The sequence below is a fragment of the Cheilinus undulatus genome, linkage group 16 (assembly GCF_018320785.1).
Source record: "Cheilinus undulatus linkage group 16, ASM1832078v1, whole genome shotgun sequence".
NCBI classification, from domain to species: domain Eukaryota; kingdom Metazoa; phylum Chordata; class Actinopteri; order Labriformes; family Labridae; genus Cheilinus; species Cheilinus undulatus.
The window spans coordinates 17,263,603-17,276,141 of NC_054880.1; the positions used below are offsets into that span (position 1 = coordinate 17,263,603).

At 38.6% G+C, this 12,539-nt stretch overlaps 2 protein-coding genes across 2 annotated transcripts; both read right to left on the minus strand.

Annotated features, from left to right (window-relative positions):
- Window positions 1-416: 416 nt before the first annotated feature.
- Window positions 417-4,212, minus strand: LOC121524412 (tetranectin-like). The gene is made up of 3 exons (XM_041809786.1): window positions 4,111-4,212; window positions 3,833-3,931; window positions 417-1,457 (listed from the first exon to the last, which is right to left on the minus strand). Exons 1-3 carry the CDS (start codon window positions 4,208-4,210, stop codon window positions 1,051-1,053), a joined length of 606 nt encoding a protein of 201 aa, XP_041665720.1. The 5' UTR covers window positions 4,211-4,212; the 3' UTR covers window positions 417-1,050.
- Window positions 4,213-7,092: 2,880 nt separating this feature from the next.
- On the minus strand, window positions 7,093-10,961 carry exosc7 (exosome component 7). The gene is made up of 8 exons (XM_041809569.1): window positions 10,834-10,961; window positions 10,533-10,634; window positions 9,928-10,022; window positions 8,441-8,606; window positions 8,201-8,271; window positions 7,990-8,113; window positions 7,759-7,914; window positions 7,093-7,267 (listed from the first exon to the last, which is right to left on the minus strand). The coding sequence occupies exons 1-8, from the start codon at window positions 10,888-10,890 to the stop codon at window positions 7,163-7,165; spliced, it is 876 nt and encodes a 291-aa protein (XP_041665503.1). The 5' UTR covers window positions 10,891-10,961; the 3' UTR covers window positions 7,093-7,162.
- Between the last annotated feature and the right edge of the window lie 1,578 nt (window positions 10,962-12,539).

Sequence of the window (12,539 nt, forward strand, 5' to 3'; positions counted from 1 at the left end):
GGTGACTGGACCTCCCAGACAGATGTCTTGATACTGTGATCACTTGAGACATATTCACTGCACTCAGGCAATCCTCATTTTACTAATGTTGAGAGAGACTACTAGCACCAATTTGCTGGATCTCTGTTGAAATAAGTCATTTTAAAGGGGGTGAATATTTATGTAGTCAATTACTTTACATTACATATTTTATTTTAATCACTAAACAAAGCTAAATTATATTGGCCATGAATGATTTATAAAATAGATAAAAGGTAAAACATCCAAAAGAGTGAACATTTTCTATAGGCACTGTACACTAGAAACCTGATGGTGTAAACCCATCTCTGCTTTTGATGCAGTTTAATTTCCCTAAATGATTCCTGAAAGAAATGACAGTAGAGGAATGTATTGTAGAGTTTATTGTGGGTGTTTTTTTCTGGTTAGATCAAGCTAGACATCATAGAGACTACAAGACCAACAAACTGAAAAAAATCTGTCAAAATGTAGTTGAAGGTAGATTTTCAAGCAATATAATATAGTTCCAGCTTCATGCAAGTCTTGTTGTTAAATACAGTAGATGGAAAGGAACATAAGTGATTAAACCAGTGATTCTCAGCCAGTGAGATAAACTGCACTTATAGGTGTTGAAAAATATGCAATATTGCAACCATTTGTGAAAGGTGCCGGCACCAACAGAGTTTCTTTTAGGAATACTGGGATTTTTATTTTATGTTTTAATATGTGTTCAAATTTACTGAAAATTTGGCCTTAAAAAAAGAAGAAAATCTTTGACCTGAAGGCAGCAGTCATGGATTTGTTGGGGGAACTTTTTTTTGGGCTGAATGGCTGCCTTCCTGGTTTTAGTGTGACCACAAAGTATGCAGCAAATGACACATCTCCAGATCACATGGGTCAGGAATTCTTACTGCGACCTTTAGTTTAATCTCAGGAGCTGAGAACCACTGACTTCAACCGTCTTTAAGGATTGCAGGCATAATGGCATTGCAGCAAAGATTACATACTGAAAGCAGCTACAACCATGCGCAGTCTGTTAGGACATAAATGAGATCAAACAATGTTGAACTGGCAGACGGAAGGCTTCTCATCACGACAGTTCTCGTCAAACCACTTTCCACTGGAGGCCACCGACAGGACAGCACAGTTATGGGACATCCCACCATCTGGTTGACGTGACCGGTGGTTGGATGTGTCCCAGTTTTTGTAAATAATGCTGGAGCCAGTTGTGTCCACCCAGGTGCCCTCGGTCACCATGTCGTTGATCCCCAGCCAGATCTGCTCATCAGGGCCGATCCTCTGGCGGATGTAGTCTCTAAGCTTGTCGTTCTCGTCGCTGGATGTGGGCATGCCGAGGACCCCACCCATGGCGTTGCAGTCCTCACTGGCAGTGTGATAGCGTTTTCTCAGAGGTTCAGCCAAGTAACACTTGCCATTGATCTTTACACCTTTCAAACAGACTGAAAAGTACAAAGGAATAGCTGTTAGACTGATGACTGTTGCTCATTATTATTTTTAGTCTGATTTCATTTTGAATGAAATTAAAAGCAGTCCTGTTGTGTTTTAAAGACAGTTTAAAAGCAAAATAAACTCAAAAGAAATGAGCAGCATGATTGCAGGAACAACTGGATATCATTTTGTGTTCTAGACACGACGCTAAAAAAGGACTACCATGTGCTTCCCAGATTAAACACAAGCACTTTCAAAAAAGGCACATGTATCCCATCTGTCTGAGAGGCACCTCAGACACTCAAATCCATCATGAACACATATTTGACGCTCTGAACAGCATTGCTTTTGTCATATATTTACACCTTTTATTAGGGACTTGTCTAAGCCTAGGAGGACCACATATCATTCAAGGACAACAGCAGCTTTAGTCTGAAAGTCTAAATCAGACTGTACATCAGTGCAACTTTATCCTTGTAGGGGAACCACAGGGGGCATTGATTATCCACACTGGATCAGAAGAAGGTTGTTAAAAAAACTGAGTTCTGATAACTTAAAAATCCAAAACAGCTATTTCAGCTCTATTTTTCTGACTTGATAGAAAACATTTTAAGTTTAAAGTAAACAGTACTCAATTATTTAAAGTATTTCTTATTATTGTAAACTATTTGACAATCATCCCTTAATGCAGTTTTCCCAAAATGCCTTTGGGTGTTAGACACTTTTGCACCATGAGTAAAGTTATCGAATCAGAGAGAAAATCCATATAGCTATTTTAGCTCTACTTTTCTGAGTTAATAGAACACATATTTTACTTTTGCTTAAACAGTACTATATCAGGTTTTTTTTTTTAATTGTACTCAAATTTTTACAATAATCCCTTAATCCGTGGAGATTTCCAGAATGCCTCTGCACATTCAGCACTTTTTGCACCATGAGTGAAGTTACTGACTCGGTTAGACAAGGCCTGCCTTTGAGGACCAAACACAGAATACATTTGATAGTATAGTGATGGATGATGGATCTGTGAAAGCTTCTACAGGAAACATTTGAGAAAAGGCAGAGGCTTGGAAAAAAACTCGGAGTGTGATTGGATGAAAGTTCTGTCACATCTCTACAGGCCAATCAGAGCAACAAAACACGTGACATAGCTACTATCAAGCTGCTCGTGCGCATCTATCGGGAAATAATGCGAAACATGGCGACTCTAGAAATGTAAGTACTCGACTTTTGTTGTTTTTGAAAAGAAAACAACTCACTGCTGTTCTTTGTTCTTCTTTTAATGAAGAAATTTTGCCAAGTTCTGATAAAACTGCTGCTTTAGCAGCATTCACGCTAAGCTCTTCCGCCATAATTGCACCGGCCTCTTGTTGCTGCTTGTTTACGTCACGACTCTGCCGCGCCTGAACGTACTGTCCCTCGTCGCTGATTGGTCCTGTCACTTTCTAGATAGGAGCTTTGCAAGATGGATTTGCCAGTGAAAAACAAGGAAACGGGCGTATCCATCTGCTTTGCAAGGTTAATAGTGAACATGATGGGAAGGACTTCCTAGTTCAGAGTGAACCTTTCAGTCAATCTCACTTGTAGCCACTTAAGTTGACCTACCTTAAATGTTCCAGATTTAAGTAAATGGAAGAAACAAGGGAAATTTGCAGTGGAGGAAGAATGTGTAGTTTTATGAAAAATTCTTAAACATGTTGTAAAAAGTTGGATTTAAACAATTTTTTATGTGTTGGAAAGTCTCCACAGTGTAGTTTAACCTAAAAAGTAAGTAAAGTTAAGTAAGCATGAATGCACAAATAAAATTGAGCTGATATAACTTAAAATGGCCCAGTAATTGCTACTTAACAAATACCGCCTTTTTTCAGTGAGTATTACTTCAAATCTTTACGTAATCAGTTACCTCTGATGTTTTAAGTTCTATTAAGTCATCAGGTATTGAAATGTAAATTATATATTTCAGCTTGGGTCTACTCAAATTTTTTTCACTACTTAAAAACTTTGAATCAGTTTTAACAAATATTTAGAGCAATTTCAACTTGTTCAGTTTTACAGTGCAGACTATTGACTCCTCAGCCTGAAACTTGCATGTCAGTGATTGCTTGAAAATGTAACTTTATGTATTAATATGCACCACACAAGCAAACTATAAACACATAGAATGACATATAGGGTTTAAATATATGTCCTTGTCTCCAAATATGACCAAGCTTTACTCTACGATAACTCAAAGCATGTAAAAACTATTCAAGTATCACCCAAAACTGGAGTATTTGGGACTTTTTTTCTTCTTTTGGTATTTTAATCCTTCTAAAATGGATCACTTGCATGTCTTTTGGCTATAAACAATATAAACACAATGCAGCAGTCCAGAAGTTGATCTTACCTGTCTGCAGGGCTTGCTGCTCCTTTAGGAGGTTGAGCTCCTGGACGATGTTATCAATCTGTTTCTGGAGCTCCTCAATGGCAGGATCCTTTGTTGTTTCTAAAAATATTTGGATCAGATATTTGCCAATGTAACAATCAGTTACTGGTCAATGATTGTTTCTTGTTTTAGGAGTTTTTAGGGCATATTTGTAAAGAAAATGCTGATAGTGGTAACTCCTGGCATAAATATTAATCAGATCATTTAAAATCCTTTATGCAGGATATTGAGCTGTTTACCTTTTTTTAGCGGCTTCCTCCTTGTTGGAGTCTGCTGCTGAAACGAGCAGTTCACCATCAGCAACACTCCCAGCAGCACACACACTCCTTTACACTCCATGGTGAGACCGTACAGAATGAGGCTGCTGCAATGTGGATGCAAGCAATTTATGGCTCTCTCTTCTTCTTCACTCTCTCTCTTTGTCACACCCTCCATCTGATCTCTCCAAACAGGGAAAATACAGCCTTTCTCAGGCATAACAAACTAAACTCAGGAGCCTTACAGGAGGATGTGTTTGGGTTAGCCTCATCTGGTTCCAAAAACTTCACAGAGAGAGCCAGAACTAACCAAAGGCAGACCTGGGAGACAGGAGGAAGCACTGTGAAGTAGTATGACATAAGTATAAGAAAATACATTAACAAACAGTGACTCATCTGTCACTTTAATGTCTGAATAAATTGGTCAAGTTCTGTTGGAAAAAAAACTTTCCTTCCAAAAAATTGGCCTGAGTTTGTTTTGGAAGTCTTCAGGAGTGGTGGCATTTGGAAAACTTTTAATATTTCCAGGTGTTTTTTGGCAGCACTAAGGCCCTGAAAAAGAAAAGTTAATCACCCTTAACTCTCTTAAGCTCCATCTGAAATATCGTCCTTACTTGAGTTTTCTTAATTTGGCCATTGTTTTGTTTTGTTTTGTTTTGTTTTTTCTTTTTTTTAATTTCTGCGTACATTTTCCAAAACATTGCAGTGTAAGTTAAAGCCATGAAAAGGACTTTGTTTTGGACCTGCCTGCTCACAGTCAGCACACACCCTACACCAGACTGAGGGAAGAGTGGAAATGATCCAGTCACATCTGGTTCTTTCTGTTAGACTTCCATTCTACACAATCCTAGACTGACACGTGGCAAAAACAAAAGGACGCAGAGAGTCTGCAATTTTACTTTGCACTTCTTTCCTCACAGCAGCATAGAGCGACACCTTTATGTTTCTTTACCACAAAAAAATACCTCAACTGTGCTGTGTGGAACAAAACCACTAAGATATTTAAACTTAAACGGTTGTACCCTGTTATTAGACTGAAATATTAGGGTTGCAGCCTGTAGTCATAGTAAACACCATTCTCCCTTGTCAGTCTGTACATGCATGGTAATATTTGGGACGCAGGCTATATTTTTAACTGCCTATCAACTCTGCTACCCTGTAATTACACAGTAGGCTAATATTTGAAGTGTTGGCTGTATTATAGAATATCCAGAGCTCTCTCTCTTCTTGTTAACCTGCAAAAACAGTCAAATTAACAATGTACGCTGCAGCGGTACTATTAACAGGGGTGGTTTTGGTCGTTTGGGGGCCTCAGGCAGAGCTCAATATGTGGCCCTTCCCCAGTTAAGTGAAAGCAATCATAGCAAATAAACAACATACAGTATGTGGGCAAAAGTATTTGGTCACACCTGTTAACTATTAAATTCAGGTGTTTCAATCAGACCACATGTGTACAAAGCAGTGGTTCTCAACTGATCAAGCCCTAGGACCCAACATCAACTCCTCAGTGAGAGAGGGCGACCCAAACTTCTGATATCTATTGACCAATCAGATACAGTTAATGAAAAATGATATCGTTTGGACATCAAACAGAACAAAACACGTGACAAATCTAAGATTGAAGACAAAGTAAGCGTGTCTTAAAAGAGTTCAAATCAATTTTTGGCGCAATTTATTTTCTTGGCACATTCACGGCCCAATTTTGGGTCCACCAGTTGAGAACCACTGGTGTAAAGTCAAGCACCTAGCCATGCAGTCTCCAACTGCAAACACTTGCAATCCTAAATGGGTCATTCGGAGGAGCTCAGTGACTTCAAGCGCGGTACTGCGATGGATATTCCACAGTCAACTGTAATTGATATTATTAGAAAGTGGAAGCGTTCAGGAACAACAGCAACTCAGCCACAAAGCGGAAGACCACATAAAATCACAGAGCGGGGTCAATGACTCCTAACACTTTGCTAATTCCTTAGCCGAAGAGTTCTGAACTTCCACTAGCATTAATGTGAGCTTCCTGGAAGGGGTTTCCACAGCTGAGCAGCTGCATGCAAGACTCATATCACCAAGTAAAAATGTCAAGCATTGGATGGTGTGGTGTAAAGCACACTGACACTGGACTGTGAAGCAGTGTAGTGACAAAACTGCATCCCTGGCAGTCAGATGGGCAAGTCTGGATGAACATTACCTGCCGGATGGCACTGTGCCAACTATGAAGTTTGGTGGAAGAGGGGTAATGGTATGGGGCTGTTTTTCAGGGTTTGGGCTAGGACCCGTATTTATAGTGAAGGGTAATCTTAATGCTTCAGCATACCAAGAAATTTTGGACAATGCTATGCTTCCAACTTTGTGGCAACAGTTTGAGGAAGGCCCTTTTCTTTTCCAACACCTCTGGGATGAACTGGAACAGAGATTGCGAGCCAGGCCTTTTTGTCCAACATCAGTGCCTGATCTCATAAATGCTCTACAGAATTGGCAAAAATTCCCACAAAAACACTCCAAAATCTTGTGTAAAGCTTTCCAAGAAGAGTGGAGGCTGCTATGGCTGAAAAAGGGGGCAAACTCCATGCTAGAGTACATATACATGAATTGATGTCAATATTTTTGTCCATTTATTGTAACTCTCACCACGGTGTAATACATATACATGTCTCTAGGCCAGGTACAACTTATAAAAATAAAATATAAATGCGTTCATTCTTCTGCCACAAATCATTTTTATTTTCTGTATGCCATTTTCCCCACACAGTGATCCATCAATTCAGTGTGTCAATAGGATCTATATTATACTATACTATATAGATAATGGCTTTTTGAAGGCCTGCTATTAGAGCTGAGGTCCTAACCAGGGACTTTTCTGGACAATCAAAATCTATTTTGGTTGAGACCAGTTGACAACCACTGGTCTACACCAACATAATAATATAGTGTTTCTTTATTTTACAAAGTTCAAACACAAGAAGGATGTAAAATGTAAAGTTTTATTAGAAAACTCTGTTTACATGTACATTCACACAGACTGAACACACAGTAGTTGTTAACCAAGAAAGCCAATTTTCTGTCGCTTGGTCCCCAAACTCTCCTCCTGTTGAAGCAGCTTCATTAGAGGAGCATGAAGAGCTTTTCCCACACGTTTACCTGCCTGGAGACAACAGAAAAATTGAATACCCTTTTATCCAACATGCAACGTTAAAGACAACGTTAATGTAAATGCATTGATTGCTGCCATGTGATTGGCTGATTTGATATTTTTGTTTAAGTAAGCAGTTGAACAGGGGCTCTTAAAAAACAGGTTGGTGAGTGTACAAATACAACTACAGCACTTGGGTACAGCTTAATTCATTGGTAAACACTGCATGTGTGTTTAAACTGAAAGCTTTAGCTGGTTTGCAGATTTTCTGCCTTGAATCAGAGCCATACTAGTTGTGTTTCTAATTTTCTGTGCTGTAGTCTGTAACCTCTTTTAAGGTCAAAGATATGAAAGTGGTTAGTCCTTTATCAAATTCAGCTTTCAGCTCAGTTGTTGCTCACTGCTTACCAAAACAAAGGTTAAATAAACGTAAATAAACATATGCTAATGCTTCGGTAAAGATGACAGGACACCAGATGGTCAAGGTGGAGGTCTGGACTCACCTCTGTCATTTCATAAATACTCTCTGGGTCCAGACTGCCCCCGCCCACCTTCCTCATGCAAGTGACTGTGCCCTTGTGTGTGACAGAGATGATCAGGCTTGCCACAGAGCAGGCCTTCTCCTGTAGGGTGGCGTCTACTACGTGCCTGTGACCCACCTGCAGAGAGAAAGATGATGTAAGCAGCTCCAATGGAAGCGCCGCTTGATATTTGGCTCCAGACAGAGTGCTTACCTTACACAGCGTCACTATACAGGGCACGTTTTCTACATTGAGTCTCATACAGTCATATGGATCATCTGACAGCTCGATTTCCTTCCCTCCTTCATCGTCAGATGATATGAATACTCTGGGAATTCTGTCAGAAAGGTAATCAGAGGTATGAATACCTTTTTATAGAACATTTTCCAGAGCAAACCAAACTGCATTAAAACATTTCTCTTACTTTGTGTTGAAGAGAGCTGCCTTGATAGCTATTGAAATGGCATCATACAGGTTTCCATCACACTGCAGGAGCTGTGGAAACACAGCAGAAGGAGATAAATCAGAATGATTTAATGTACTGGAGTGACTGTAATGTGAAGAGCAAGAAGAAATCTTATAAAAGACACTCCTTTGCTTAGTCTCTGGAATATTTATTGTAGTTAAATAAAGTTTAAAGGCATAACTGAATGCCACCACCCACCAGCACATCCACATAGAGGAGCCAGCAGTGCTCTCCTGGACTGATACAGAGGCTCCGGAGGTCTATGCTGTGTTTGTTGTTAAAGACTTTATAAAGAGTGTTACTGAGCTCTGTGCCCAGCTCCTCGCCTCCTCTGCCCTCAAACTCAGGGGTGGCATTGGCTGAACTGGGGAGGGAAGACAGAAAAGGGGAAGATAATTAGGTCTTTTCATCATTTTAAGTCAACAATCACAAGGATGTTTATGTGAAAATACAACAGATGGTTCAACAGTACCTCCTAGTGGTAGGGTTTTATAGTAGAATGGACCACATTCACACACTTCTAGAGGAATTCCATTCATTCACAATCACGCACCCTTACACACCACTGACTCAGCACTGTGAGTAAACTGTGCTAAGTGACTTGCCCAGGCATCCATGTGTGCAGGAGCAGGGGGTTGAACCCCTGACTTTCTGGCTGTGAGTCGTCTGACTATACCACTGACCCACAGCTGAGTTGTAGAGTTGTTGTAAGGGCAATGCATGTAAAAAGTGTCATGAAAAAAAAGTCTTTTAACTTTGCTATAGTATCCAATTATGGTGAAAAAAATGCTCACATGTGCACTATTATCATATTATTATTTCCAAAACCAGGAAATAGATTTTAGATTTAGATTCTGTGCTCCAAATCATAAGCCGAAACTATCAAAAACCAGGCTGCTGAATGTGTCAAGGCCTATAAATACTTGGAACAATTATCGACCCCATACTGAACTTTGAGAGGATTTTTGAAGCAGTCTATAAAATTTGCCCGTTTTCACATTGGTAAAACTTTAATGATTTTACCCCATCATGTTTTCTTTTTTTTTGTTCTCTTCATGATATGATAATTTGTCCTTTAAAATCAAAAATGCTCTTAACCAAGTCGTGAAGTGGCGAGCAAGCTAACAGGTGAGCCACAACTCAGCCTATCAGATCTTCATTCTTCACAGCTGCAGTGTAAGGCCAGCTCTGTCCTCCAGTACTGTTCTCATCCTTTAAATTCTGAGTTTCAACTCCTTCTCTCTGGCTGTCGCTTTGTTGCTCCTAATGGGAGAACTAAAGCACTTGACTTCGCTTTAATAACATAATTCAAAAAACTTTATGTTTTTGAGTATGACATTTACCAACTTTGGTATTAACATTTCTGCAGAGCTGAACTTGCGTGGGCATGAGGAGATTATTTAAACAGCTAATTTTATTGTACAATGTGTCCAATTAAACTACTATTGCAAGCAGAGACTTGCTTCTTTCTGAAGCAATTATTCAGCTAAAAAATCCCTCTGGTGGTCTGGTCTAGTAAGTGGTATATAAAGACTGCTTTCAACACAGTATAAAATGTGTTATATTTCATTCAACTGAAGCTTCTGAAAAACAGAATAACAACGTGATAATTTTGTCAGTTTGGTAGCCTACTCTATACAAAATAAACCCAAGTTTATGACAGTCATTTTTTGCACCATACATACCAGTCAACAAAGAACTCCAAATATCCTTCATCAGGCACCATGGGCCTGGGTTTTCCAATTTCCGCCTTAATCCCAACTAGAGCCACTGTGTGGCCCTGAGAGAAACACAGAGAACAGAACTTTAGAGCGCTAAGGTTCTCAATAAGTCAACATTGTTAACAAGAAGAACAAACAAGAAGATGGTCCAGACTCGGATATAACATATGAGGAGAAAAATTTGTAATTGGAAGTGTTGACAGAGTTTAAGGGATTCTTCTTCAAGCTTAGAGAGAATATGAGCTAGAATTGAGGGCCCTTCCTTACAGTTTTAAACACTTTCTCAGTACCAAGTGCTTTACAAAAACAAAATCAGCTACACAAACGATAATTTTATTTAAAAAAATAGCACAATTTAGAAATTAAAGCTATTGAACTGCTGTTTGTAAAATCTGAACATGGTCAAGAGGTTGCCAACAATTTATTAAACTGAAAGCAAGAAAATGACCAATATTGTGCATCAAAGACCTCTATTGTTATCGCATAGGCACATAGGAATCTTTATCTTATGATTACCAAATCAAGGTTTGAAATTGTGGTATTGTGACAACCAGCAGGTCATTCATTACCAGTGTGATTTTAGCCGAGCCGTCCGTGTTTGACACCACATCTGTCTCTATTTCCATGTGTCTGTAGTCCTCACAGCCTCTCCCATCCACCCGTAAGTCATCCTGATGACAAAATTCAATATGTGTTTAAATTCAACATGTAAAACAGAACTCAACATGTAAACACCACACAGCATCAGCGTTCACATGCTAAAGTGGCTAGCATTCTTTCGCTGCGGGGCAAAAGCAGCTGTTGTGAGGTTAACGAACATCTTTAACCTACAAATGGTCAGTAAATACAGTTAAAACATAAACAACTTACCCGTATACCATGTAAAATGTACACTTTTTCAGCCTCGCTAACTTGTACTGTTGCCATGATGTATCTCCAGCATGAAAGCGCGTCTTCTTCGTCTTCTTTTTGTTTTTTGGCGGGTGACAACCAGCGTAAAGGTGCATTACCGCCACCTACTGTGTTGGAGTGTGGACCAGAGTAACTACCCATGTTCAACCAATAATACAAAAGAAAAAAAGAAATAATGATAAATAAATAAATAAAATCATAATAAATAAGTAAATATATGAAAACATTCCTCAATTCTTTGGATTAAACCTGTCTCAATAAGGCTCTTGAACAGCCATTTTTGTCCAACAGCAAAAACATTTTTAAGTTTCATCGCAACTTCATATTTCCTGAGTTCTCTCCTCAATAGCTCTTCGTTTTGAGAGCGCGTCGCTGCTTGTCCGCTTTGCTTACCCGTATGTCCCGCTCTGTCACAATCATATAAAGCATTCAAGACACCGCCCAACCGGGGCAGCCAGTCTCAAACACCAACTAAGAACTCTAAAGGTGTGAATTATTAAGTCACCCAGAGTAAATACAGAATAAATATCAAACACTCTTCAAACTTTGATACTATTCAAATATCACATTAACTATGTTTATGAAATATATATAACTTTGGTCTTGTTGCCTATTTAGAGCAAAGACACAACTTTCAGTGAAGTTTCTAATTCTGTCTGTTAAAGACTAATTGTTTCATTTTTTTCTCATTGTGATTGCATTGCACGAAGATTCAATTGTGTTTTTCATCGTGAAATATGGCTCTGATTTCTCAGTTCAGATTTTTCAACTTCTGCAGGAACACGGATTTTTAAATGAATCTCATTTAGCCCTGGGTTATGACTTTCAGGTAGTTATGTCTGCAAACTGGGCTTTTTATGCTAATGAATTAGGCCTGTTGTGGGATCAGATTTTTAATCACTGTTCCTAAACTGTGATGTACGGAAGAGTATTGGGCCACTGAAAAAAAAATTTTGAGACGAATTTTTTTTTTTCACTTGTGAGAAAAAAGTCAGAATTCTGACTTTAATCTCAGAATTCAGAATTCTGACTTTTTTTTCACAAGTCAAAAAAAAAATTTCGTCTCAAATTTTTTTTTTTTCAGTGGCCCTAATACTGTTTCGTAAGTTTTAGTTGGGGCTTTTTCCCCATATTTTTCATCTCAGTTTTTTTTTATTAGTTTTAGTGTTAGTTAGTGAGACCCAAAAGGTCCAGAAAAGTAAACCTCCTGAATAAATTTAAAAAACACATCCAAACAGGCTACTCCTCACTTTTCATTTTCTTTCTTCAAATGTTTTGTTGAAATACATCTCAAGACCCAAAATTAACCGTTGTGTTATGTCATCTTCATTCTTTATTTTACACTCTCAGGGCTTGGATGTACATGCCAGTCAGTATGCTTGTGTCAAAGACTGACAATTGCCTATATTGTTTTTTTAATTTTAGTTCATTTTTAAACACAGAATTAAGGTGTAGTTTTATCTTTTCCTTTTTTGAAAAGCCTAATATTTGTTTTGTTTCAGTTAACTACCATGATTGCTACATTTAGTTTTAGTTATTTGGCTAGTTTTGGTTAACTTGAATAACCTCGGAACAAACCCTTTTTGTTCTGTTTCCCTTGTACTTGAGACCTTGATTAGAAAGGATGGCCTTTGCTTTAAGAATAACCTTAATCTCAGTATGAA

Bases quoted from the DNA above. Each gene is read 5' to 3' on its own strand.
- exosc7 (XM_041809569.1), bottom strand. From the start codon at position 10,890: ATGGCAACAGTACAAGTTAGCGAGGCTGAAAAAGTGTACATTTTACAT. The intron at 10,023-10,532 runs GTAATGAATGAC...TGTTTCTCTCAG, and splicing joins GCTCGGCTAAAATCACACTG to GGCCACACAGTGGCTCTAGT. The intron at 8,114-8,200 runs GTAAGAGAAATG...CCTTTCTGACAG, and splicing joins GCAGCTCTCTTCAACACAAA to AATTCCCAGAGTATTCATAT.
- LOC121524412 (XM_041809786.1), bottom strand. From the start codon at position 4,210: ATGGAGTGTAAAGGAGTGTGTGTGCTGCTGGGAGTGTTGCTGATGGTG. The intron at 3,932-4,110 runs GTAAACAGCTCA...AAATATTTTTAG, and splicing joins GAGGAAGCCGCTAAAAAAAG to AAACAACAAAGGATCCTGCC. The intron at 1,458-3,832 runs GTAAGATCAACT...TGTACTTTTCAG, and splicing joins GCAGCAAGCCCTGCAGACAG to TCTGTTTGAAAGGTGTAAAG.